Below are 27971 nucleotides of genomic sequence, written 5' to 3' on the forward strand. Positions count from 1 at the left end.
TCCTGGGTTCTGTGGGTCTTTGTCTAGTTGATTAACTCAATCCTAGAGCCACAACTCCAATCACACAGTCTGGGAGGTGTTTCCAGGACGTGTTTCCAGGAGGTGGAAGTGGTCCTTGGCCTTGAGATGACTGGCATTCCTTTCTCGGGTTCCTTTTCTGTACTTCCTCTAGCTGCTGGGTTGCCTTATATTTTCACTTATATTTTCCCTGGGTGCAGTTTGGGAGGCACAGGAGTTCACAGCCAGACCTCTGCTCCACCTCATGCAGTTTTTTTTTCAAATTCCACTCTTCTGGATGATTACAAAGTTATAAAAAGAGAAAGGAGCACCTCCTTTCCAAAATCCTAAGTTCATGCTTTTGTCACAAGCCGCACTCTGAGACTTGGACTGGGGGAAGGTCAAATAACATGGACAGGAAGCATATGCCTAATCGTCAACCAAAAATGAATTCAACTGAAAAATGTAGACAAAGAACAAAAAACAATACAGCACAGGAACAGGTCCTTCGACCCTCCAAGCCTGCACCGACACATCTTGCCCTTCCATTGTAAAACTGTTATCACTTACATGTTCCATATCCCTGTATTCCCTTCCTATTCATGTATTCGTCCAGGTACTTCTTGAACGTTGCTATTGTGTCTGCTTCCACCACCTCCTCTGGCAGCACGTTTGAGGCACTCACCATCCTTTGTGTGAAAAACCTGCCTCGCACATCTCTTTTAAACTATCACACCTCACCCGCACCTTGAACCTGTATTCCCTAGTAATTGACCCCACCACCCTGGGATGCTGGATCAGGCCACAACTGGGCTCAGGTGTTGCCACTGTCCAAGTTACCGTATCTACTGCAATGACCACTCAAATCAGGTACTGGAGGCTGCTAATAATGCATTGATGCAGGAGATACATATGTTCTTGTAGCGCTTTCAGTTGTTGAGAGTCTTCAACTTCAGAACACTGTTTAAAAATCAGGGGTTGTCCATTTAAGACTGAAATTAAGAGAATTTTTTTCTTTCAAATGGTTGTTAGTCTGTGTGGAATTCTTTCCCAGAAGGCACAGTGGCTCAGCGGTTCGCACTGCTGCCTCACAGTTCCAGGTTCAATTCCACCCTCGGGTGACTGTCTGTGTGGAGTTTGCACATTCTCCCGGTGCCTGCGTGGGTTTCCTCCGGGTGCTCAGGTTTCCCCCCACACTCCAAAGATGTGCAGGCTAGGGTGGACTGGCCATGGGAAATTGCCTGTAGTGTTCAGGGATGTGTAGATTAGGTGGGTTATAGGGGGATGGGGGTGGGTGGGAAGCTCTGTTGGTTAACGTGGACTTGTTGGGCTGCAGGGCCTGTTTCCACACTGTAGGGATTCTGACAGTAGAGGCTGGGTTATCAAATATATTCAAAGCTGAACTGGATAGATTTTTAATCATCAGGGAGTACTGGGCTGACATTAGATTGGAGATCAGGCCACAATCATATCAGTCTTGACCTTACTGAATGGCCGATTCGACTACTATTCCTGCTGTTCTTTGGAGGCTGAACAGGGAAATATTGAGAATACTGCACCTAGTGAGATCCTTAAACCATTATTTGACACCATTTATTTTGTATTGAACTGCCATGACATTGCTCATTAGTGACCTAGAATGAGGGTATAAATGTTCCATTCTGAAGTTTGTAACAGAATGCAGCATGGCATTGGAGAGAGAGAGAGAGGGTAAAGGGAGAGATTCGGAGACAGAATTCTGGAACGAGTGGGCCTCAAGAGAAAGAAGGCGTAAATTCAGAAGAGTCATACTGCACTTGAAATGCTAACTCTATTTCTCTCTCCACAGATGCTGCCAGACCTGCTCCAGCATTGTGCTTCAGATTTCCAGCATTCTGCTTCAGATTTCCAGCATTCTCATTATTTTGCCTTTACTTATTATCCTTTTGTTGCAAGTTCCTATTCACCTTGGCAATAAAAACCTTGTTCCCATGATTTTCATTACAGCCATCATCCAGATTTCTGCAAAAAGGTCTAACTTTTATCAGGTGAAGCACTGCCTTCTAAAATGTTTTACTAAAGGGCATCATCTGTTAATAGCACTAGGGATGCAGACCACCATTGTGATGACTGGTATTTTAAGATATGAGAAAAATTATCTTGGATCTTCTCTCCATTCATTATGCTGTATTGGCAAGAAGAAAAAGTTGGTTAACTAGGTGGAAAAATCAATGACTGGCAACAGAGAATATTCTTTGTATTTTTAACCCACCTATTCCAGTTTGAGCAGAAAGCAGTAGCCTAAATCCATTTTAAGCAATAAGTTTATTATTAATAATAGCATTCTATTTGTTGCCAGAACAGTGAGACTGGTGGATTCCAGAACACTACAAATTAGTTTGCCGCTGTTGTTTTGCCTTTCTCTTTCAAGTCAAAGATTATGAGCTCAAATCCCACTCCTGCTCCTTGACTACTGCACAAAAATTGAACTGTTGGAGGTGCCAACAACAGATGAGATGGTAAAATGGGACCTGGACTGTCAGCCTGTGCTAGTGCATCCAGACAGATACAACAGACTTAATCGCAATGTGTTGGGCAAGTTGGTCATCTGGATTCCTGTGTCAATGTCTGTGTCTCAATCAAAATATTTAACTTATCATTTATCTCACAGGTTATTAATCTGATCCTGTGATGTCTAAATCAGCTGCTGAATTTATGTAAATACAGTTCAAAAGTAATTCACCATGCTAAATATGTGACAAGATACAATGTAACTATTTTTATTTGATGGAGATAGGGAAATAAAGCAAGTTTTTAAAAATTAAGCGGAAAAATGTTCCAAGTGTAAAAGACCAGAGGAAAATGCAATGCGGAGTTGCAGTGAGAAATACTAGTATGATTTCAAACGCAAGAGGCAACTACAGATAAAAAACGTTAGTGAATGATGCAACTATAAAAACATATTGAATAAAAGTACTGAGTATTGATATCCTGTTAACAAGAAAGATGGCAGCTGAATATTTCAACCTATTTAATTTTTCTCTTCTGTTTTCAAGTAATTCTTTTGTTGTCAGCATTCTTATCCATTTAGCTGTGAGCCAATGAAAATGAAGTTGCACTATGAAGCAAATTTAAGGTGCACTGCAGTATTGACAATATCAAATGTGATGCATATATTCCCAATGACAAGGCTTAACTACACATAATCTCTTTTTAACCATCCATTTTCAACATTCCGAGTTGCCTCAAAGATGCCAAATCACTATTTTCTATCAATGATGTTTCACTTTAAACTCTTAAAACCCTAGGAACTCCCCTGTAAATCTTTCTACATCTTTCCTCCTTTGTAGCATCTATTGAAACTTACCACATCAAGCTTTTGGTAATCTGCTTTAATATCTCCTCATGGGACTTAATGTCACCTGTTTTAGAACACTCCTGTGAAAGGCCCTTGGGATGTTATAAAGCCCTGTTTAAATATACATTTAGTAGCTCATTGCAAAGGAGCTGAAAATACAGCTCCTGTTTCTGAGAAGGTTCTTCTAGACAAGAAAAGTTTATTATTCAACTGCTCTCTGAGCAATTATTTTCAACAATAGTGGTGCATTGCTTATATACTTCAGCACTTCACCTCATGTGTCTCAATAAAAGGTTTGACAGGTGAAAGGAGATGAGAAAATAACCCCATTCAGTTTCCTTTAATTTCTATTAAATAGTCTTTATTCCATGAACAAGACATTTTGCATTTGAATTACATTGTGTACAGTATGGACTATGACAAAATACCAGTATCTTTATTTGCTTTGACTAATGAAAAAATATAAAAGCTGAAAACAGCTGATAACACCATAACAATATGAACTTAATAACCATAGATAGAATATCTACATCCAAATAAAGAATGCAAGATGACTGCATTTTAAAGGTTCACGATCATTTACTCTTTACCAACACAAAACACATGCACTCAAGGACTTAACTACCAAGCATATATTTTAAAAAGTAATGTAGCAGGAAATGGAAAGGAACTTCTTGATAAAAATGCATTCCATCCAAGTTACATTGGAACGTGACACTGTACTTAAACAAGATTGAAGTACAATATCACTCAGAATGCATTGGGCAATACACAAAATTAAATGTTATCTTATTCTCTTCGAAATGTTAACCTTTAAAACTACCCTTCGCCCCACCTGCTCCTGCTCATACATCTTTTCAAAATGAACGTGACAGCCTTTACAAGTGTAAATTGGGAGATGGTTAACCTTAAGAGGTGAAGGATTACAACAGTGATACTGAATTTATAACAAAAATGTGGATTTCAGTCAGAGAAGGTCTACAACTATCTAACCCAATGAAATGCATGTTACTTGCTAGAGGGGATTAGGTATGAGAATTCAGATAAGCAACAGGGCAGAAAAGCAGCATTGGCCAGTTTGCATTCTGAAACCAACTGACTGACTATTGCCACATGACTGTCTACAATTAGGAAGCCACTGAATTAAAGCTGACCTAAACAATTAAGATGTGGAAAGCTTCTTTTCTTCTCCAAATTGAGAGCGTTTCATTTTCTATCAGCACTTTAGCTTTGATCAGCATACTTTAATAATAATCATTACACATACCAGAGCCTTAAATAACAGGTCACTGGTACAGATACTGATCCACCACAGAATCAGACCAGACCAATCCTATGTCCCTTTAGAATAAGCTTAACTGTTCAGATCACATTAACTGGTTACAAAAATCAGTGAAGCCCATATGTGTAAAGTGGTTGATAGATATTTCTGCAAGATGCAATAGATGTTTAATAAATCTAAATATTTTCAGCAATTGTGGGGAAATTGTGTCCTTGTATATTGTTTGACAGCAACTTTATAAACTCAAAGGACTCCCAAGATCGCACAAGCATTGACTAAAATGGAAATCTGTCCTTCATGGAAACTGATGAATTTAAAAGTTAGGTGTTTGTGGACAATTATCAGTCATAGATTAGTTTTACAGGTTCAAAAAAATCTAGAGTTATATAGCCATGCAGTCGATAAGAATATTTTTAAAAAATATCCCAACTATAGGCAACCTGTTTTTACTTTGTTGTTGACTGACCAGTTGTTCAGTTCCAGTTTTTTGTTCTCTGATTTCCAACATTTACAGACTAAATATTAAACCAAACAGCACATATATGAAGGGTTGCATCCTGTTATTGCTGGCAATGGAGCAAAATCGTGCAATTAATATACTTAATAACAGTAGAGATATTGGTCCTCAATCTTTAAAAATGAGCTTGTCAGCAAACTACTGCCACCAGAATCATACCTAACATATCAGGCACATGGACAGTTATTGGGACATTTTGAGTATCATGACTCTTAAACAGCCAGCAGAGGCCATTAATAAGCACCTGCAGTGGTCCTGTTTCTTCAAATATTCTTTACTACCAAACAGTTTGGTTAACATTGATTTATGGGTGCACACTTACTTCTATGTAAATAAAATTCCTTATGAAGTATTGAAAAGTCTAGCCAATGGGATGCAGGATAGAAAATTTTTAGAATGATTTTATCCAAACTCTAAACATTTATGAGAAGCAACAATGCAATGGATAACAAAGAAAATCTTGATGCCTTGTGCATAAAATATTCATTAGTGGTGAATGATAATAAAGAACAAGATACAATTATAAAAGCAAGACCCAAAAACTGTGGAGTTAGGGAGTGCACTTCAACTTAAAAACAGTACAGACTACAGCAAAACAGCATACTAGTAACATGGCTAAAGAGGGATCAAATGAAGTGAAATCTACTTTACTTCATACAAAGAAAATCACAGCTGTTTATTTTTCATCTACAATTTAAACTTATTACTTCAATAGGAATAATATTATAATACTGGAAATAAAAGACCAAGTTAAAGCTCAGTTTGGTCTGTTACAAGATTTGGGTCTAGGTGCCATTATATAGAACTGTCTCTCACACATACACGTGACCATTTAATACGTCTGATCACCTATTCAAGACTGAAAACAAGTTGTGTCCACCATGGTTACAGCATCAGCTGTAGGCTCTGGAGTCCTCGATATCAATTGCTTATTTCCCCTCAGAACCAAGTTAAAGCTTGGACACTATCAGATTTCATCAGCATCACAAAATTTTATTATGCAGAAAATCTAGGGGATTGCGTCAATCAGGGTTTCTTTCACAGAGATCACGCTTCCAGAGAAATATACTGAAGTCAGAACAAATCTGCACGACAATGCCACAAAATGTTTGATGAATGTTTCAATAGGTTATGACAAACTAGAAACCATTTTCTAAGCTAGCGCTGTACAGCTCAGTTCAGTTTTTTTTAAGGATGTCTGCCTTCATTGCAATCTTAATAGGCATTGTGAATATACAGTAGTGTCATTTAGTGTATCGTGAACAAGCAGGGTATCCTTGCTGACTGGAAGAGAGTGGGAAGTAAGCAAAACTAAAAATCGTCACGCAGATCAAAACAACTTTAAAAAGTTCTGGCAATCTCACACATTCGGTAACTGTTGCAAATTAAACATATATTTTATTCAATCCAATTGAAATTAGAGATGTGCCATTTCCCCTCAAGAATGAAGATACTTGCGTACCAATATCAACAATAACCTAAGGCCTGAATTGCAGTTAGGCTGTTGTTGTGCACAAAGACTTGTGCAGCTAAAAAGGTCCCTTGAGTTTTACTCTGGTCTAAAACACCTCTCCCCCTCAACCGCTGCCATTCACAATGAGGTCCAACAATATTTAACATTTCAAGTAAGCTAGTTAAGGTTACTAAAACCTACTACATTTAAAAAAGGTGGCTCCCTCCTATTGAAATCATGCAGGACAGTGGCCATGTACACTGAAAATTGCTCGAAGTTCTGATCAGAATTATAGCAAATAAATAGTTAAGGAATCAGTCAAAACACACATAAATTTCGATAACAAAGTAATCAACACACAGAATAGTCAGAGACTGAAATGCAAGGGTCAAATTTAAGTACCTCCTTCTTAGTAGAAACCTTGGATCCCTCAAGATCAGGATTTGCCCTCCTGGAATACCAATGCCAATTGTGGACCCACTACCTGAATTTAACAGCTAAGCAATCATTTCCTGCAAAGTTGGCAATTAACGAGGCCCAGAAATTTAATTTTGCTGAGCCTCCCTGCTTACAATCCAAGTCGGGCCAGCCGATGCCTTGCTGCATTTCAAACCAGGGGTTCAAACTGAGTCCATGATAAATGAATTCTACATGTAAAATCTGTAGATGAAGAAAGTGATAACTGAGGCATCTCATCTAATCCAAACACTTGCCTATGACCTTGGACTAGCTTGTTTTGTAAAACACCTTTTGATAAATGCACTGCTACATTTCTGGGTTGAGTTTATTTACAAGTACCTGCATAATCAGCCTGAACTGCATCTACCCACTCCCAGACATTCTGTGCCTCCATAGTTTGAACTAGTGACAACTTCAAGGTTTGGAGCAATGGTGCACCAGGACTTTGCACAACGATGAGTACAAGGAAAATCAAAACATTCCCTTTGTGCAATTCATTCCAGTTCCATTTAAGAAAATATATATTTAATGGTACACAATGAAGTGGATACAGTTCTCTGCAAAGGGGCACACAAATCAGTACAATTTTAAATAGAAGAGATTATTTCAAAACATGAAAGGAAGGGATGGGAGATAAGTTTTATAAAAGGAAACACTAAGCTTGATGATCGAAACGTGTACCCATTTGCGACAATTATAATTTATTTTAAACCTTGCAGCAAAAAAAAAGGCATGTTCTACAAGAGTTATTATTGCACATCAGTCCATGAAATTTGTAGCACACCACCTCCAGAAGGATAGTACAATAGATACACAGACTGATGTATCGTAGCAACGTTCACAGGACAAATACCGTATTTATAAAAGTGCTGTGGAAATTCAGGTAGTGTATTGGAGCTACAGGACTTCCAGGTTTCTTCTTGGTACATAGTTAAAACTGTGAATGATAGTGAAGAGTTTGGTCAGGAACGATTAATTAGTGTCATCAAGTTGGGAATGGTTCTTTTGGTTCCCTTCTTTGTGCTTAGGAGCAGTTTCATTTCTTCTTTGCATGGACATTTTTGCAGACCCAGTTCATTCCATCCTGAAAAACATTAAATTACACAGCAGGATTCAACACCTTTTAGCAAGCACAGGTGAGTGTTAAACCAAAATTTAGTTTGCTGAATAGGTGTTGCTGACAGACTCATTTGGATACCTACTGCATTCTACTCAACATTTTGAATAAAGGGCGAACAAATGACAAAATTCTTGGTGCTACCCTACCTCTAAACCAGTGGACCACAATAGCTTGGTGCAGCCCAAACAGAGATCTTGAAGGTACTGAATGGAAGATTCAGGAAGCCTTTATTCTAGCTGGAGATTTGTATCATCAGTTGGGCAATAGCATATGCAGTCCAGACAACCCATCAGGACTGGATGAAGAATTGGGTAGTAGCACCTTGATTTACCTTCAATGACAGCAATATCCTAAAAAAGATTAAGCTTTTGGTGTTTAAGACATCCAAATAATTCACCTTCATGGTCTAGAAATTCTGGGAACTTGGAAAAAAAGGGATTCTTCAGGCCTAAATATAACATGAATAACAAGAGGTGGATTTGTGGCAAGGAGTAGCAATGATTACAGGGAGAAAGGTCTTTGTCCATGCTGAGCTAAGCCTGAGCTCAGAGTCCTAGATCTAACCATCTTCAGCTGTTTCATTCATGATATTCCCTTCATAATAAGATCAGAAGGTTTCCTGCTGGTTTAGTTGAGTGTTCATTCCCACTTGCAATTTCTCAGATAATGAAACAGACTTTGTCAACATTCAGATTCAGCTGCCAAGTAGGAAACAACATTTGCAGCAGGCAATAACCATCTCAAACCAGGAGAAGTCTAACCTTGACAACATTGACATTAACATTAACATTATTGATTCCCTAACCACGAACGTCCTGGGGATCACCACAGGTCTGAAACTTAACTGAACAAGCCACACAAGTACCCTGGCTACAAAACAGATCAGGGGCTGGGTATTCCATAATAAGTCTCTCACTTTCTTGCTGCTCAACACTTTTTGCCACCTATGAGGTGCAAGTTAGGAGTTTGATGGAATACTCCCTACATGCTTGGATGATGCATTTCCTGAGTACTTCAGATGGGTCAGTTTTTGTCCAATGTGTGCAGGAGGGTTTCCTGACACAGTATGTAGATAGGCCAACAAGAGGCGAGGCCACATTGGATTTGGTACTGGGTAATGAACCAGGCCAGGTGTTAGATTTGGAGGTAGGAGAGCACTTTGGTGATAGTGACCACGATTCGGTTATGTTTACTTTAGCGATGGAAAGGGATCGGTATATAAAGCAGGGTAAGAGTTATAGCTGGGGGAAAGGCAACTATGAGGCGATGAGGCAAGATTTAGGATGCATAGGATGGAGAAGGAAACTGCAGGGGCTGGGCACAATTGAAATGTGGAGCTTGTTCAAGGAACAGCTACTGCGTGTCCTTGAGAAGTGTGTACCTGTCAGGCAGGGAGGAAGTGGTCGAGCGAGGGAACCGTGGTTTACTAAAGAAGTTGAATTTCTTGTCAAGAGGAAGAAGGAGGCTTATGTAGAGATGAGGCGTGAAGGCTCAGTGAGGGCGCTTGAGAGTTACAAGTTAGCCAGGAAGGACCTAAAGAGAGAGCTAAGAAGAACCAGGAGGGGACATGAGAAGTCTTTAGCAGGTAGGATCAAGGAAAACCCTAAAGCTTTCTATAGGTGTGTCAGGAATAAAAGAATGACTAGAGTAAGATTGGGGCCGGTCAAGGACAATAGTGGGAAGTTGTGCGTGGAGTCCGAAGAGATAGGAGAGGTGCTAAATGAATATTTTTCGTCAGTATTCACACAGGAAAAAGACCATGTAGTCGAGGAGAATACTGAGATACAGTCTATTAGACTAGACGGGATTGAGGTTCATAAGGAGGAGGTGTTAGCAATTCTGGAAGGTGTGAAAATAGATAAGTCCCCTGGGCCGGATGGGATTTATCCTGGGATTCTCTGGGAAGCTAGAGAGGAGATTGCAGAGCCTTTGGCTTTGATCTTTATGTCGTCATTGTCTTCAGGAATAGTGCCAGAAGACTGGAGACTAGCAAATGTTGTCCCCTTGTTCAAGAAGGGGAGTAGAGACAATCCTGGTAATTATAGACCAGTGAGCCTTACTTCGGTTGTGGGTAAAGTGTTGGAAAGGATTATAAGAGATAGGATTTATAATCATCTAGAAAGGAATAATTTGATTAGGGATAGTCAACATGGTTTTGTGAAGGGTAGGTCGTGCCTCACAAACCTTACTGAGCTCTTCGAGAAGGTGACCAAACAGGTGGATGAGGGTAAAGCGGTTGATGTAGTGTATTTGGATTTCAGTAAAGCGTTTGATAAGGTTCCCCATGGTAGGCTATTGCAGAAAATACGGAGGCATGGGATTGAGGGTGATTTAGCGGTTTGGATCAGAAATTGGCTAGCTGTAAGAAGACAGAGGGTGGTGGTTGATGGGAAATGTTCATCCTGGAGTTCAGTTACTAGTGGTGTACCTCAAGGATCTGTTTTGGGGCCACTGCTGTTTGTCATTTTTATAAATGACCTGGATGAGGGCGTAGAAGGATGGGTTAGTAAATTTGCGGATGACACCAAAGTCGGTGGAGTTGTGGATAGTGCGGAAGGATGTTGCAGGTTACAGAGGGACATAGATAAGCTGCAGAGCTGGGCTGAGAGGTGGCAAATGGAGTTTAATGCGGAAAAGTGTGAGGTGATTCATTTTGGAAGGAGTAACAGGAATACAGAGTACTGGGCTAATGGTAAGATTCTTGGTAGTGTGGATGAGCAGAAAGATCTCGGTGTCCATGTGCATAGATCACTGAAAATTGCCACCCAGGTTGATAGCGTTGTTAAGAAGGCGTACAGTATGTTAGGTTTTATTGGTAGAGGGATTGAGTTTCGGAGCCATGAGGTCATGTTGCAGCTGTACAAAACTCTGGTGCGGCCGCACTTGGAGTATTGCGTACAGTTCTGGTCTACAAAAAAAATGTCACAAGCCTGTGATGGTAATCCAAGGAAGATAACAAAACACAATGTACACCATAATAAAATAATTGCATACTTTCTGGATGTGAAAGAAAGCGACTGCAGCAGCATACCTGCACACCCTCTCCTGTAAGTGCAGAGCAAGACTGGATCTGCCAAACACGGTCACGAATTGTGTGCAGATTCAATCCCTCAGCAATCTCTGATGCCGGGGCAGCTGTAAGCAAGTCCTGCTTGTTGGCAAATACGAGAACGGGAACACCACTCAGCTTCTCTTCATCCAGAAGCTCAGCAAGCTCCTGGAAGCACATTCAAATAAAAATGCTCTTTTTATTCACTCGCAGGATATGGGTACCTCTCGCTAGGCCAACATTTATTACCCATCCCTGTTCACCCAGAAGTCAGTTAGAGTCAACTACATTGCTATGAGTCTGGAGTCACACGTAGGCCAGACCAGGTTAAGATAACAGATTTCCTCCCCTAAAGGACATTAGTGAAGCAGATGAGTTTTTCCGACAGTTATTTACCAAATGCACCAATTGAATCATCTTATCCCTGAACATAAGGAGCCACAACACTTTAAAATGCTAGTTATGTTCCTGCTATTCTAAAGTGCTAAGAATCCCATTCCAATGAGCACCCCAATTTCAAAAGCCAATTCAGAGATAAAAATGAGTTGGTTGGTTGGCCCTCATGCTTGCTTGCTTGCTTTCTCTCTCTCTCTTTCTCGGTCTCTCCCCGCTTTCCACCCCCCACCATTACCTCATTACTTTAGATGCATATTTATCCTGGACGACTTCGCTGCACACTTTGGCAAGAGTGTCTGAACCATTCAATGGAAACCAAGCTAAATTTATGAAGATCTCTATGCATATTTTCTTACCTATACAACGTAATGATAAATTGAAAAAGCAATTATCTTCTTAGTTGGGGCATTTAATAAGTTAAATATCCATAAGGAACAGTTGATCCTTTAGCCTCCAACACACCACCATTCCGTTGTGGCCTTTTCTTATCTCCTGAAGATCTTCTTCCAGTTCTTCACAGGTTCTAAATATGCTGCTTTACACATGCTTCCTCCTCATTACATCACTAAAAACTGAACTAAAGACTCAGCTCTTTACTGTACCTCTTTGAACTGATCCTCATCCATCAAGCTTCACTAATTTAGAATCAGGCAAAAATCAACATTGAGCCAAAGGAGGAAATGCTGGGAAAGGTGATGAATTGATTAGTCAAATGTGCAGGTTGTTTAAAAAATAGAATATTTTGTATTACGCTTTTCAGAACTCACTCATGACTGTAAAAGAAACAACACATGCATGTCAATTACAAAGTGGACCATTTCATGCCCACTAACTATTGCATCCACTTTTGCTTTTATTTGCCCTAAACCTTGCTTTCCTGGTCAGATAGAGTAAAAAAAATAGGACTACTGCAGAGTCATGCTGTACCATGTCATGGACTGATGTGTATAAAATTTCAGGAGGTAAAATAATGCTATTTACCTGCCCTGTTTCTTCAAACCTTTTTCGGTCTGCGCTGTCAATGACGTATATCTGGAAGAAAATCGCAATTGGTTTAAAAGTCAGAGGAGAGAAGATACATTGCAAAAACAGAAAAGAAGAACCCTTGCATTTTACAACTTAAAGAAAAATGCAGCTATTTAAAATGGCTTACGAACTGGCAAAAACCAAATGCTTCATTGCCCACTTTAGAGCAGGGACATCAAATTCAATTCTGATCTTGATCGCAATAGCAGCAGTGACCAGCGAGCAAGATATTTACAACAGAACACCAAAATCCTAATGATGATAATCCTGTGGTGTAATTGTTTCCACATCATAAAGAATAGGAACAAAGCAGCCCAGAAAAAAGGTCACTAGACGAGAAATGTTAACTTTGTTTTCTCTTCACAGATGGTGCCAGACCAACAGAGTTTTTACAGCAATTTGTTTTTGTTTCGATTTTCAGCATCCGCAGTTGTTTTTTTTAAAAACAAAGCAGTACTGCTTTACCCTGCAAATAAAACAAAACAGTACCAGTGCCACAAGTCTGAAACAAAGACAAAAATGCTGGAATCAGCAAGCAAGTCAGGTACTTGTGGAAAGGACAGAAAGTTAATGTTTCATGTGTGCCTCTGTCAATAAAGAACTAATTTTATTTGCTCCATTGCTGGTTTTTTGAGGTTACAGACTTTGCACAGGTGGCTGATTTAGAAACATATATGAAGTCTGTATTAGAGTCTGTTCGAAATGTCATGAATGTAACCAAAGGATGTACGGAAAAATTCAGATTTATGCTGTATAATGTGGCATATGACTTTTGATGTGGGTGTCACTAGCATTTATTGCCCATCCCTACAAAGGGGGCATAAAGATTGCTATTCTTCTGATTTTGGGGTGAATTAACAACATATCCTTTGTTAACTCAGGTAGTAATACTAAGTAATCGAGCAGAGATATTAAGATTGCTCCATGCTAACTGAGCGTTACATTTTCTTAATTCTAAAACCAGACCATACATATCTTTCAAATTGGGATACTCTCCTACTCTAATACTTTGAGATATATTATCAGTGAGCAATGCTAACTGTGTAAACTTGAATGTCTTAGGTGTTTTAACCTGCAAGAACAGTTTGAATAAAGAAAGCTCTTAGGCCAGTTTGATCATATCCAACCAGAAAACTAAACGCACTATCTTTGCATGATAATAACCAGTAGTTTATGAATAAAGTTGCATTCTGGTCTTAACATGACCCCCAACATGCTGTTCTGGCTATAGATTAGTCAACTGTGCAATAAACAAGACTGATTTGGATAAAAGTAACACACTAGCCATGACCCATATAGCTCTCAACCATTGTCTGTAAGTAATTTAGAGCTGATCATGTGTAGTATTGTACCTTTCAGCTGAACCCACTCCTCTGATTAATGAGTTAGAAATGCAGGAGGGTGGCAATGTATTTGGTGGGAAATTAGACTGACCTCAAATTGTGTTGGACATGAAGATCTGTAAAGACAGCTTTCAAACTTTGCCCTTTTCTAAAAAAAAAGAGTCTTTAGATGGCACCTTAGCTATGTAAGAATTATTCAGGTAATGGCAGCTAATGTTATGGTTTTGGGCAAGTCCCATACCGGAGGCCAGGGTGGGGAAGTGAGTCACGGAAAGGAGTCCTGGACTGGAGGCTGGCGCAGACAGGCGAGGCCCTTGTGGACTGGAGACGAGGCTGAGAGTTTTGAAACCCAGTGTGGACTGGAGACTTGGCCCAGTACAGACTGGAGGCTAGGTGCTGGCAAGGACTTGGATGAAAAGGACTGTAATTCGAGTTTGTTTTTTCCTTTTATTATGCTGAACTTTTAATTATTCTTCTTCCAATTTTGATGAATCATAGAATCCCTACAGTGTGGAAACAGGCCCTTTGGCCCAACACGTCCACACCGACTCTCAGAGCATCCCACCCAGACCGATCCCCCTAAAACTCAACTAATCTACATATCCCTGAACACTATGGGCAATTTAGCACGGCCAATCCACCTAGCCTGCACATCTGTGGACTGTGGGAGGAAACCAGAGTACCCGGAAGAAACCCACACAGACATGGGGAGACTCCACACAGGAGTGCAAACTCCACACAGACAGTCCCCGAGGGTGGATTCGAACCCGGGTCCCTGGCTAACCACTGAGCCACCATGCCACCCCAAATACTTAAGTACCTGTACCTAGGTATCTTGTACCCAAGATGGTGCCATAAGCAGAGATTGAAAACTTTTCACTGCACTCATTCAAGTGCATGTGACAATAAAGCTAATTCTAACTCAAAGAACAGGGACTAGCACACCCATAGCTAGCATCAATAGCATTTATGCTATAAATCCAGCCAAGGATTCATAAATCAATGTTACAGTAAGGTGGCTTCTGATTACCTTACAAACATCAAGTTATATACTTAGAAAAGATAAAAGAAATCCGTAAGACTTTTAAAAAATTAATTTAAGAATTGCCTTTCAAGCCCTTGTGATAGATCTGTGAAGGCAGAAGGGCATGTCAGTAAGGGTGGTGAAAAAGGCGTATGGGATATTTGCCTTTATCAATCAAGACATAGATTACAAAAGCAGGGAAGTCATGATGGAGTTGTATAGAACTTTGGTGAGACCACAGCTAGAGTACTGCAGTTCTCGCCACCACATTTTAAGGATGTGGCTGCACTGAAGCGGGTGCAGAGGAGCTTCACCAGGATGCTGCCTAGGATAGAGCATTTAAGTTTGTGCTGGTAAATGAGATTAGGTTAATGGTATTTCTCATGTGTCAGTGCAGACTTAATGGGCCAAAGGACCTCTTCTGCACTATACAATTCTATGAAGCAAGAACTTGACTGGTCAATTTTCCACAAAAGCAGATTGAGACACCCCAACTTATGACCCTGAAAATCAAACTTATTTCAATCTAAAATTACTCGAGCCTACTGACTCCAAAGCTCATGCCAAAATTTAGGGTTACACAGAGAAACGTTCCCTTCTTTCTTTAAAAACTCCAAGTTCGATTGCTGTGCGCTTGGAATTAGGGAGCAATGACCTGACCAATCTATCCTCTGCAATAATGATAAGCCAACAGCATTTGATAGCTAATAAATAAATTAAAACCCTATCAACATTGTTGGTTACATTTTGTTTTCATTAAAAGAGGAATTTTAAATATAGAGAGTGAGCCAGTTTAACAATACTGGTAACAGTCCACAAACAATTAGGTTGAATGTAAAAGAGAATGAGTAAATATGTAAATACTCACAAGCACATCAGTATTTTCAAAGTAGTTTCTCCAATACGGCCTTATCTTTCTCTGTCCTCCAATATCCCACACATTTAATTTGAAACCTTGAGACTGCACACTTTTAATATTAAATCCCTGGGGAGATAAGAAAGGAGTTTCTTTTATGAAGTTAGTTCCGGTGCAAGTTTATAATGAATCTAAATTAATTCCAAACAAATGAACAGTCGAGTAGTCACTGCAGTCAGGTCACTGCAAAGCCATGTTAGCATTTTTGTTGAAATTCAAACCACTTCAAAAAAGAGAAAGAAAGCACTCAAAAGGCAAGAGTCACAGAAATTGTAGCACTAATATGTTAGATTATGACAGACAATGACTACAGTGGAATTTACATAGGAGATCAGCAGTCAAAATTTACAGCATTAGGTGCGCAGGAGTCAATAAATGGGGTAAAAACAAATAGGACATGATGTAGAACTGGATATAGGCTAGAGTGTTTTGGGTAATCTAAAGTTTAAGGTGGTGGAAGATAGGAGGCTAGCAGAGAATAGGAATTGACACGTCCATCAGTCTGGATAAAAATTTCAGCCATAGATAGGATGAAGAATGATACACAGGCATGGTGGAAGGAGGAAATAATGGAAGAATACATTCAATCTAAACATCAGCTTTTGAAAGAATCATTCAGTATTTAGAACTTATTTATTTTAAAACTGATATCAGAGCATAAAATCACTAGTAACTTTACCGGTGTTCTTTTGGACATATAATTTTCACATTTCATGCCAATCCTGTCAAGTCAAGAACTGTCAACTCAGGGATTCAGTTGTATAACTGGAAATCCTCAAACATATTTAAAATTTATACTTTTCTCAAATAATATTTAATATCTTTCTAAATATTTAGCATAAAGAGAGTGAAGATGTTCAATATTCTAATTGTGGAATAATTCATAACCTACTCAGTAAACTGAACACCACATCTTATCACAATATAAACTAGACCCCACTGTTCTTCATACATTCTCTTTATTCTGATCTCTGCAGTTAATAGTTGTGAATAATACAGAAGTTATATGAAGGGCATTACTCACTCCAACATTTAAAGCATAAACATGCTGTGCCACCTTTAACGAGATCATTTTGCGTGGCTTCTGTAGGATTAAAGTAGTCATATGCAATGCATACTTCATCTGAGGTTGGAGGTTAATCATTGTTGTAGTGAAGGGTTTCTGCTGCTTGCTACGTAACTATCCAACTAATATAGTGACTGGCAGAAGGTTGTACAAAGGATATTTCCCCCAATTGGCTTGCAAACAATTTTCATTACACCATTGAATCTCAACACAATGTGTTTTAAAGAAATACCAACTTTTACACCATTTTCTCCAACAGTTGAATAACTGCCACACAGATTATAGACATGTAGCATTTTAAAATTGTAAAGATTACCAGAAAGCATATTAATTGATAGAACGTACAATATGAAATTATACAAATTCAGCCACAATTGGGGATTTACTAAAAAAAAAAAAGGGCTTTACAAATTACAACCCATATTCCAGATTCAGCCAATGAGTAGGGGCTATTTGGTCCTCTCCTCAGCATGCATCTGTACTCTCCTTATCACTACTGTTAGTTCCAGTATACGTTGTTCCTGCTCTTTCACTGCTGCATGCTGTCGCTGGACTTCCTACGTCAGGCATTTCCATTTGTGCAATGTGTGTTGATTCACTTGGAGCAGCAGCAGGTGGTAGCAGTCCTTAGAAGGAGCAACTCCTACAAGGTCAAGAATTTGGAGAACAGCAGTAACACAAAGGGCGTGAACAGGAGATGACAACCAATTTGAGCTGCTGGAAGGTGGGGAAAGGAAAAAGTTCCCTGTTGAACTTGGGGCACAAAGAAGAAATACAACAAAAGGTCAAGTGACGCCAAAGTAAAAAAATACAGTCTGGGGAAATCCCAAACAGGTCTGGCATCAAATCACAACTGTAAACAAAACCCAAGGACTTAAAGGTAAACATCTGAATGATCATGAAGAGAAAAAATTTGAGCAATCTGTCATTTAAAGGAAGAATTATTTATTTCCATTCTTCCATGATATGCTTCTAGAATGCACTATTGGAAACACATTCAAGTAATAGTACTGCAGGGTCTGTCAAAGCATCCTTCATTTATGAGGACTATATAGGATTCACCTCATGTTACAAGAATAACTACAGTATGGATGCACATCTTAGAATTAAGCTGGGGGTTGCAAAAGAAATTTTATCACATGCAGTTGACATGATGTAGTTAGTATTTGGTTTAAATTAGAATTGTGGCTTTATGCGCAATTGAACTAACCTAAGATGGAGGTTTAGTTGAGTACATTTTAAAATTGTAAGCTTCTAAAAGAATCAGATCTCCAAATCTGAGTAACTCATTTAAGTTTTAAAATACTGGTTTTAATTGCTAGTTTTAAGCTTTAAATAATCTAATTGGTTACTAAATAACTGCTTTCTAAAAACACACAATAGTCAACCAGACTTGCTGCTTCAACTCAAGATGAGAAAAAAAGTAATCTTTTGAGTATGGCTATACAAATCAATGGGGTCCATGGAATAAATCACAATGGTACAGTGTCAGTCATCTGCTGGTGGGAGGACCAATAATTTTCAGCTTCTTAAATGGTATCTAACACAAAACAGCAATATTGCTCAACAGAAACAGTGGGGACAGGGTGCGAGGCGAAAGGGCTAGAAAAAGAATGTGTATTTCTCTTAATTCAAATAAGACAGCACCTTAATTGAAATACTGTGCAACACCAACTTTAATATTAAAATTTCATCTCTTTGAATTGACAAGCAGAAACAGTAAAGATAAATGGCAGTCAATCCAGTAGAAATTAATCAACCATGCAGGCACCTTGATCAACATTCCCTGCAATTTTTTTTTCCACAGGGAAGACCTCTGAGGTCCATATGCAGCTGTAGCTTCTGGTAATGCGTCAGCATGCTGATAAGTGTACACAGCCTAGAGGGAACATTAACTATTATCTAATGATGTTCATAGGACAATTGTTCTGGTGCTTCCAGGCACAGCCAACATCATAAACACATCATACGAGAAAATTGCAGGAGCAAACCAAATCCACCGTAATTTCTGCAGCCTCATGAGTCTTTCTTGACCACAAAGATGTCACATAGTTTTGAATATTTAAGTATAGAGGTCAGTAGTACTTAAAGCTGCATTTACATGACAGATACACTAACTTCAAATTACTATTTTGATGCCTTTCCAGAAGATATTTTACACATTAAAGGCAAAGGAAGATAATATTTTCTTTTTTGGAAACGTTTGTCAGTGTTCTGTATACTCAGGACGAATAAACGTGGTTAGTTCACAACTAAAACTCTCTATATTCTATCCTACGATCAGCAAAATCTGTATAATTTTAGAGCAATTAGGCATTTTGTCACAGATTTAAATGACCATATTCCCACATCTGCCATCCGTAGGCTTCCCTGGTGAGACTGCCATTCTATCACTGAATTAGGGGCAATCTCCTGTCCTAAACCTATGCCTGGAGAACTAGATAGAGGTGGCCAAAATTGATTACACGTGACCCTTCCACTGAGACAGACAGGATTTTCTTCTCATCAGTCTGGGTTGTATTTTAACTCCAGTCTCAGATGAAAATCAGAATCTAAACCATTGCAACATGCAGTTACATGGAAATTAGAGCCTTGAAATTTAAAATCACCACGTATGACAAACATTACCTGTGTGGGTGTGATGTGACTGATGTCTTCCGAAGCTAGCTGTTTAAGTAACGTTGTTTTCCCTGCATTGTCCAAACCCAAAAGGAGAATTCTAACCTCCTGATCAGGGGCGCTCTTCAATTTTCGCAAGATTGATAGAAGACCCTAAGAATAAGAAAAAGTAGTCACCCTTACCCGCACATATAGGTAAACCCAGCTTTCTGCTCTTTACACCAGTGGCATATATACCTAGGTGTTGTGAAGAATATGAACAAGATTCTTGATTTCGCAACTTGGTATAGTGTGACATCAAATGGCAGTAGAAAAAGTAATTGTCCATATTACAGTGCATCTACACTTGCATGCACTCTCCAACATGAGATGGAATTATGCTAAATGCTAAGCTGTCAAATGCCATTCTATTTTCACCTCACTGGCATTTAAAAAATCAAGACTTATTCCAGTGTCTCCTACTCCAACTCATTTTTCCAAAGATACCTCATCTCTCTACTCTTTCCTGCCACTCAAATTGTCAAGTTTTTACAGCTATAGTTCAGTGTCATTGCTGTTTTCTGATTTACATTATCAGCAATTTTCAACTTAATTACACAAAGGGTGGTGAGAACAATCACAGGGAGCAATTGAGATGAATAGTATAGAAGCAGTCAGTGGAAGGTAGCTAATCACATGAGGGAGAATAGAGAATTATGAATCACAGAGTTTGATAAGGAAAGATGGAAGGCAGTTTGAGTGGAGCATAAGCTGACACTGATTAGATATACTACAGAGGCCATTCAGCCTAATGTAATCTTCCTACACACTATGACCAGTTGGTGTCCTGAAATTTTGTGGCTCTCTTGGTTTAAACAAATATAGCAGGCACAACCAATTTTAAGCATCAGAATCGATTTTGGCACATTCTCACCTGCCTGGGAAGGATCCTACATTTTCCCATTCTTGGTTTTCTTTAAATCTATCCATTTCACAGGAGAAGAAGTTATGACCTGTCCTTCAAATTTTCACAGGGAAGAAGCAATTGGAAAAGTTCAAAATATTCCTGTATATTCCTGTGCAGCACTACTCCCCAAGTTCCATTATCCACATTCTCCCATCTACTTAAAATACAGTAAGTGTGCTATGCATCATTCAAGATACACTTCTTCAAAACACTTGGTCTCATGGTAACTACTTAACAACCAAAGGTAACAGATAATCATTGCAAAGATTTGGTTTCAAGATTCAAATGCAATAGCTGTCTCACCCAATTTCATTTGTAAAAGTGTTCCTCCTTCACTTCCCAGAAGAACGGGATCCAGAACGCAACTCTACAACTTACAGCAGATTACTAAGCCTATCACTCTGTTTTCTATTTGAGGTAGACTACTGGGTAGACAGGCACAATGGTCAGATTACTATCCCATTTCTTTTCTTTGAGATGCCATTCATAAAATAAATCTTTTTTATTTGTCAGGAGCTTGCTGTTATAAACATCCAGAAGTTTCTTGTTCAACTGACAGTTTGTTCCCTACACTTAGCATCATTTCGCTTAAGGGATTTCAGCCAATTTAGTTTTTATTATTTTTATTATTTTATGGAATACCGATCAGGAGAATAATTTGCTTTAAACTTATCGTATCATTTCCCAACCTTAATTTGTCAACTTTTTCCTTTTTTTTCCCATTAGAGAAGGCTCAAAGGCACAATGTCTTCAGAGCTAAACCCTCTAACTTCTAATATTAAATATTGGTCTTTTGGGAGTGTTATCCAATTACATCATTTCTGAAATACAGAACAGACCACAACCAGAGAACGTGCCCGATGCTGTCAGTACCATAAGGACAGTGGACAATGTTGAACACTAATATTCTAAAAGCACTTGCCTGTTCCAATGCTTCCAGCACATTCCTAATAAGAACATCTTCCACATCCTTCCTTTTGTCAAATTTCATCACTTTATATTTATCTGAACTAAACTGTCTAATTTTGTCAAATTTCATCACTTTATATTTATCTGAACTGAACTGTGTAACGTTATTCGAGTTTCTACAGATCCTTCAATACATATTGTTTATAGTTTGCCGCAATCTGCAACTTTAGACATCTAAATGAACTGTTTTTTCAAAAAAAACAAACAATAGTCCCTGCAATTTTCTGTAACCAATTGATCCCATAGAAAAAGAGGTGAACTGTAGATTAAATATTAGCTTTCATTCATTGCTATAGGTTTTACTGATGTGTACCTAATCTTTCTAGCATCATCAACATCAACTGTCCAGCCAAATACAGTGATATGTTCTTACAACAGGGAATCTATTTCAATCATGTACTTTTGCTTCTGTTGGTCAAACAGTAGAATGTTTTATTGAAGCTAGCAATTATTTTAAATAACATGCTTGCTTAAATAGAAATGTCAAATTCAACTGCACTATTGGCACCATTCTTGGTGATCTGGTGCCGTATCAAAGGCATCTATCTACACATCTCTCTGGCATTCATCTCCTATGCCCATGTCTGAATTAAGACTGTGATGAAATCCAGAACCAAGCAGTTATTATAATAGAAATGATAAACGATGAAGAATTAATACCTGGCCAGGAGACTACCAGATCCATTGCCAATTAAACTTACGTCAGTATGATAGTAACACACAGAAGCTTCATGGAAGAAATCATGTCTGTGACATCGATTAGTAAGAACAAGGTCATTTTGATTGTTTTTTTAAAATTTATTAACAGAATGAGGGCGTTGCTGGCCAGGCAGCGTTTATTTCCTGTCCCTAATTGCCCAGAGGGCAGTTCAGAGTCAGCCACATTGCTGAGGGTCTGCAGTCACATGTAGGCCAGATCAAGTCAGGATGGCAGTTTCCTTCTCTAAAGAACATTAGTGAACCAGATGGGTTTTTTTCCGACAATCAACAATAGATTCATGGTCATCATTAGATTCTTAATTCCAGATATTTTTATTGAATTCAAATTCCACCATCTGCCATGGTGGGATTTGAACCTGGGTTCCCAGAACACTATCTGGGTCTCTGGATTAACAGTCCAGTGATAATACTACTAGGCCATCACCTCCCCATTATCTAATAAAAGGCTAGTCATTTGATGGTACAGAACATGGAAACTGATGTTAGTTTTGGTGGTTATTCTTGGTCTTGAAAAGCACCTAGTCTACTTCAGACTGCCACGGAAGAGTAAAGTACCTGAAAATTTTAAGCAACGTGCGTGGTGCTCAACACTAACAGGCTGGTTTCAAAGACATTTTATCTCTCACTGAAGTGAGTCACTTGGTGTATGAATATCAGTGCCAGTATGACATCAGATATATAGGCCATACGTCCCTAGCCTTCTCAAACGGCATACTGTTTTGGTTATTCACAAGCAAGGTACTGAACAATGTAACCAGCCTGCACTTGCAAATCGTGCAGTGCCCAACACTAGATGTGATTTTGCAATTGGACATTAGCTGGATAATACTAATGGATAATATAACAAATTACACTGACAACCAATGTATAATTGTAGTTTGAGATTGTAGTGTGGTGCACTAATGTGAATCTAACACCATATCTATTAATGCACAATGCTTGGTTCTTGGCAAACAAAAAGAACATGTGCACTCACTGTCTGTTTCAACTCAACAAAATAGGCAAGAGGCATTTTCTGACTTAACCAATCAACCCGAGTGTAAAATGCCCTGATAAGTGTAGGCTTTTCATCTTAGAGACTGTAGAGGAATTGAGAGAAGTGGCAGTGAGGTAATACGTGTGCTGTCAGCAAACACATGGAACTCGGCAGTGTGTTTTAGATGATGTCACTGAAGAGCAGAATGCAGATGAAAATAGGAGAAGCCAAGTTCTGAGGAAGGGTCACTGGACCCGAAACATTAACTCTGTTTTCTCCTCCATAGATGCTGCCAGACCTGCTGAGCTGTTCCAGCAACTTTGTTTTTGTTCCTGATTTACAGCATCTGCAGTTCTTTTGGTTTTTAGAACCAAGGATAGTTTCCCAGGAGATTCTGGAGACAGTTGCGAAGGGGTGGGAAAAGAACTTATTTCAGACGAGCCTCTGGCTATTGCTAGATATTTGAAAGTGAGAAACTGATATTTAGCTGTAGTCCACACAGGTGCATAAGATGTGTTAAAGGGGCATGGTGTGGACTACTGTGTCAATAAATGCAATGGTGCCATAGGAACACCACTGTCTCTGAACCACACATCATCTTACTAGGATTTACACTGCTAATCTTTTATCAGTACTGGATCATAATCTTGGAATTCCAATTTAACCCTGTGAGCAAGCACCATGACAATGCAATTATTCAATGTGAAAGACCCCCACCATTTCCTCTGGATAATTAGGAATGGGTAATAAATGCTACTTTCACCACACAGTAAAATGTCATATAACTATAATGAAAAGAGGAGTTTTCTAGAATCGATTCTAAATACTTCACAGTAAATGACTTTGAAAAGATTACTAACTTAACCTTAGTTCAACCTCAGCTGCTGAACAATATATTGTGTACAACACTGTGATACTCCTATCATTTCACAACAGCTAATTATTCAAATTCCTATCCTATAAAAGATACTTGCTGCAGTGCCATATCTCTTCAAAGTTCTGAGGATGACAATTGTTAAAATCGCTTCTCTATGGCAGACAAACTACCTTCTCTCTCTCGTGAAAATTAATTAATATGAAATTTAAATACAGTAGCTATTATAACCAGCATAGAAACACAGAAAATAGGAGGAAGCCATTTGGCCCTCTCGGCTTGCTCTGCGAGTCAATATTATCATGGATGATCATCCAATCAGTACCTGTTCCCTTTCTTTCCCCATACTTTTGATGCATTTAGCCCCAAGAATGACATCTATCTGCTTCTTGAAAACTTAATGTTTTGGCTGCTAATGTTTTTGTGATAGAGAATTCCACAGGGCCATCACTCTCGGGGTGAAGAAATTTCTCATCTCAGTCCTTAATGGCCTAAACTGTATCCTTAAACTTTCACTGCTGGTTCCAGTCATTGGGAACATCCTTCCTGTGCTTACCCTGACTAATCCTCCTTAAATAAACCAGGAAATTACAGGTCAGTCAGTTTACCCCAGTGGTGGGGAAACTACTGGAAGCAATTTTGAGGGACAGAATTAATCGACACTTAGAGAGGCGAGATTTAATCAGGAAAGTCAGCATGGTTGTGTTAAGGGAAGGTCATATTTGACCAACGAAGAATTTTTGAATAGGTGATTAGTTGTGTAGATGAGGGCAGTGCATTTGACGCAGTCTACTTGGACTTCAGCAAGGCTTTTGGCAAGGTCCAGCATGGGAGACTGATAGCGAAAATAAGAGGCCAAAGAATCCAAGGAGATTTAGCTAATTGGATCCAGAATTAGATGAGCAGCAGGAAGCAGGTGACAGTAGTGGAGTATTTGTGTGACTGGAAGTCACAAGTGAAGCGTGTCAAGTGGAGTTCCGTAGTGATCAGTGTTTGGCCACTTGCTGTTTGTAGTGCATATAAACGATTTTTAGGCTTGAACGTACAAAGGTTAATCAGTAAGTTTGCAGATGATGTGAAAATTGGTGAGATGGTGAACATTGAGATAGCTTGAGATCACAGGTGGAGTAGAGACAGCCTGGTCAGATGGACTGACCAATGGCAAATGGAATTCAATCCGGATAAGTATGAGGTGATGTACTTGGGCAGGACTATCAAGACAAGTGAGTACATAAAGAGAGGTAGGATCCTGAGAAGCACGAAGTATCAAAGGAACCTTGGTGTGCATGTCCACAGGTCCCTTAAGGCATCAGAACAGGAGCAACAATAGTTGAGAAGATACGTGGCACACTGGCTTTTATTAGCCAAGTCATGGATTTTAAGAGCAGAGAGATAATACTGGAACTGTATAAAAAGTTGGTTAGGCCAGATTGAGAGTATTGTATGCAGTTCTGGAATCCACATTGTAAGAGGGATGCGACAGCACTGGAGAGGGTTCAGACGAGATTTACCAGGATGTTACCTAGGCTGGAGAGTTTTAGCTATGAAGAGAGAGATTGGACAGACTGGGGTTGTTTTTCTCGGAGCAGAGGAGACTAGGGTGGGGAGGGGTGTGCACGATTGAGATCTATAAAATTATGAGGGGCATAAATATGGTTGACAGGAAGAACTTTTCCTGCTTTGGAGGAGAGATCAATGACCAGGGACAGAGATTAAAAGTAAGGAACAGGAGACTTACAGGGTATGTGAGGAAACCTTGTTTACACCCAGAGTGAATCTGGAACTCCGTCTGTAGGGGTGGTAGAGTAAAAAACATCATAACATTTAAGCATTTAAATATGCACTTGTGATGCTAAGGCATACAAGGTTATGGGTCAAGTGCTGGAAAATAGGATTAGAATAATTAGGTGCTTGTTTTTAACTGGCACAGATTTAAGTGGCCAAGGGCCTTTTTCCATGCTGTAGACCTCTGACTAATTTTACAGCTTATTTCAGAGGGAACACCCTATTTTCTAAATCAACTCACACTGACAAGCAAATAATTTGATAATCCTAAATGCAAGCTTGATAATTATAACTGGAAATAAAGATAACATAGGAACAAAGATTTAACTAGCTACCATAGTTTAGCAACAGCGCATTGTATTTCCCCAAACTGAATTTAAAGGAAAGATATGAAGGCTAAATCTGAGGTAACAGTTACCAGAAAAGATTTCACACTATATACTTATGAAATAACTACAGCATAGAAATGGTCAGCTGGCTCATCATGTCTATGTTAGCCTTTGGAAGGGCAATTCAGCTGGCCCCACTCCCCTGCCCTCTCTTTATAGCCTGACAATTATTTTCTGTACTCTTTGTTGAATCATCAGTATACTTCTGTTCTGAATGATATCACTGATTTAACAGCTGTCTTATCTAGATTTTCATCACCATCCTGTAGATCTTGAGGTGCCCTATTTAGTTGTGACATATTGACAATTACAAACAAAAGCAAATAAAAAAACCCAACCAACAATCATTAAGATCTCACTTTAAAGTTACACCTTTGATTCTGTAAAATGTACTTTCAAAAAAATTATCTAGATACAAAGCAAGTACTGTCCTTTAGATGAGTCACTAAACCCACTAATGGCTCAGCTCCAGCAGTTGAAAAAGTAGTTAGTTATTCTAGTATTATGACCAATATTCCCCCTCTCAAATCAAAACCATCTAAAATTAAGAAACAAAATCACCATGTTGATATTTGTGGGCACATTCTGTACACAAACTGGATGTTGTGTATGACTACACATCAAGTCATCAAACTTGGAAATAAGTAATTGTATAGCATGTTAAGATGTACAAACCTAAAATATAACTTTAATACTTGAAGGGGAACACCACAACCAAAAAAAGGTCACATTTAACAACAAACTCATTGGAATCCATCTTATCACGATTCCACCTATTTATTCAACTCAGGGACAGCAATAAGGATCACATTTAATTCACATGCCTTGAAGAAATTGAAAGATCTTGGTTCTGAATGAGTTGATAAGCCTAACTGGAGAAATTTAGTTGTAATTCACTATTCTGACTGGCGGGGGGAGGGTGGGGGGTTTCGGGTTTGGATTTGGAGACAAATGGGGCAGGGGCAGAAACACGGAGGGGATGCTTGGGGGGGGGAACCCAGACGAAGCACACGGGGGGGTCTACGGGGTGGGGGGGGGGGAAGCGTACAGACCGGGAACCTCTTGTACGGGGGTGCCACAGAGAGGGGGCTGCCCGAGACTTGGGGGCTGTGTATGTGAGTGGGAAGGGGCCGTGGGAGGACGACTATTCCCTGACTTTCAAAACTTTCACCCGCCACCACACTGGCGCTTTGGGCTCCATCAAAAATAAGAGCCAACACCGGTCCTGCAAAAACAAAATGAGAGGGGTGAAGGAAGCGGTGGAAGGAGCAGAGGGAGCCAGGCTGCGCCCGTATGTAGCGGGCCGTGGGATTACGGTGCAACCGGTCCCCTCCCCTCAGCGAAGGCACAGCTAATCCCCGGGCCTGGCTCCATACACACTCTCCCCACAGCCTGAGCTCTGCTGGCCATGGCGTCACAGCAACCGCTCACCTCAGGACCGGGAGCTGGGGCTCGAGGCCTCCGAGAGGGTATAGGGGAAATAAACAAAACCTCCTCCAACCGGGAGACAAATACCGCCGGCGTTTAATCCCCTCCGCGCCCGGTTTGCCCCTCCGTTCCCCCCCCCCAACTCACCATCTTGTCCTCCTCAGAGCGACGGGGTAACTAGGGGCGGCGACGTCAGTACGTAGCAACGCCGGCGCAACTTGTCATCACGCTGTCAACACGCCGGAGTTCCGACCATGTGATCCACCCTCGCCCCGCCTCC

At 39.7% G+C, this 27971-nt stretch overlaps 1 protein-coding gene across 2 annotated transcripts; it reads right to left on the bottom strand.

Annotated features, from left to right (window-relative positions):
• Positions 1–3678: 3678 nt before the first annotated feature.
• Positions 3679–27971, bottom strand: arl3b (ADP ribosylation factor like GTPase 3b). Of its 2 annotated transcripts, XM_020520950.2 has the most exons (6): positions 27839–27971; positions 19614–19757; positions 15872–15988; positions 12592–12642; positions 11197–11382; positions 3679–8129 (listed from the first exon to the last, which is right to left on the bottom strand). In XM_020520950.2, the coding sequence occupies exons 1-6, from the start codon at positions 27839–27841 to the stop codon at positions 8082–8084; spliced, it is 549 nt and encodes a 182-aa protein (XP_020376539.1). In that variant the 5' UTR covers positions 27842–27971; the 3' UTR covers positions 3679–8081. The 2 variants fall into 2 exon arrangements, with proteins under 2 accessions (XP_020376539.1, XP_048464672.1); XM_048608715.1 differs by lacking the exon at positions 19614–19757 and having other exon boundaries at positions 27839–27960.

This window comes from Rhincodon typus, chromosome 20, assembly GCF_021869965.1.
Source record: "Rhincodon typus isolate 14 chromosome 20, sRhiTyp1.1, whole genome shotgun sequence".
NCBI classification, from domain to species: domain Eukaryota; kingdom Metazoa; phylum Chordata; class Chondrichthyes; order Orectolobiformes; family Rhincodontidae; genus Rhincodon; species Rhincodon typus.

Bases quoted from the DNA above. Each gene is read 5' to 3' on its own strand.
- arl3b (XM_020520950.2), bottom strand. The intron at 12,643-15,871 runs GTGAGTATTTAC...ATTTTCTTCCAG, and splicing joins TTGAAAATACTGATGTGCTT to ATATACGTCATTGACAGCGC. The intron at 8,130-11,196 runs GTATGCTGCTGC...AATGTTTTTCAG, and splicing joins TTACAGGAGAGGGTGTGCAG to GATGGAATGAACTGGGTCTG.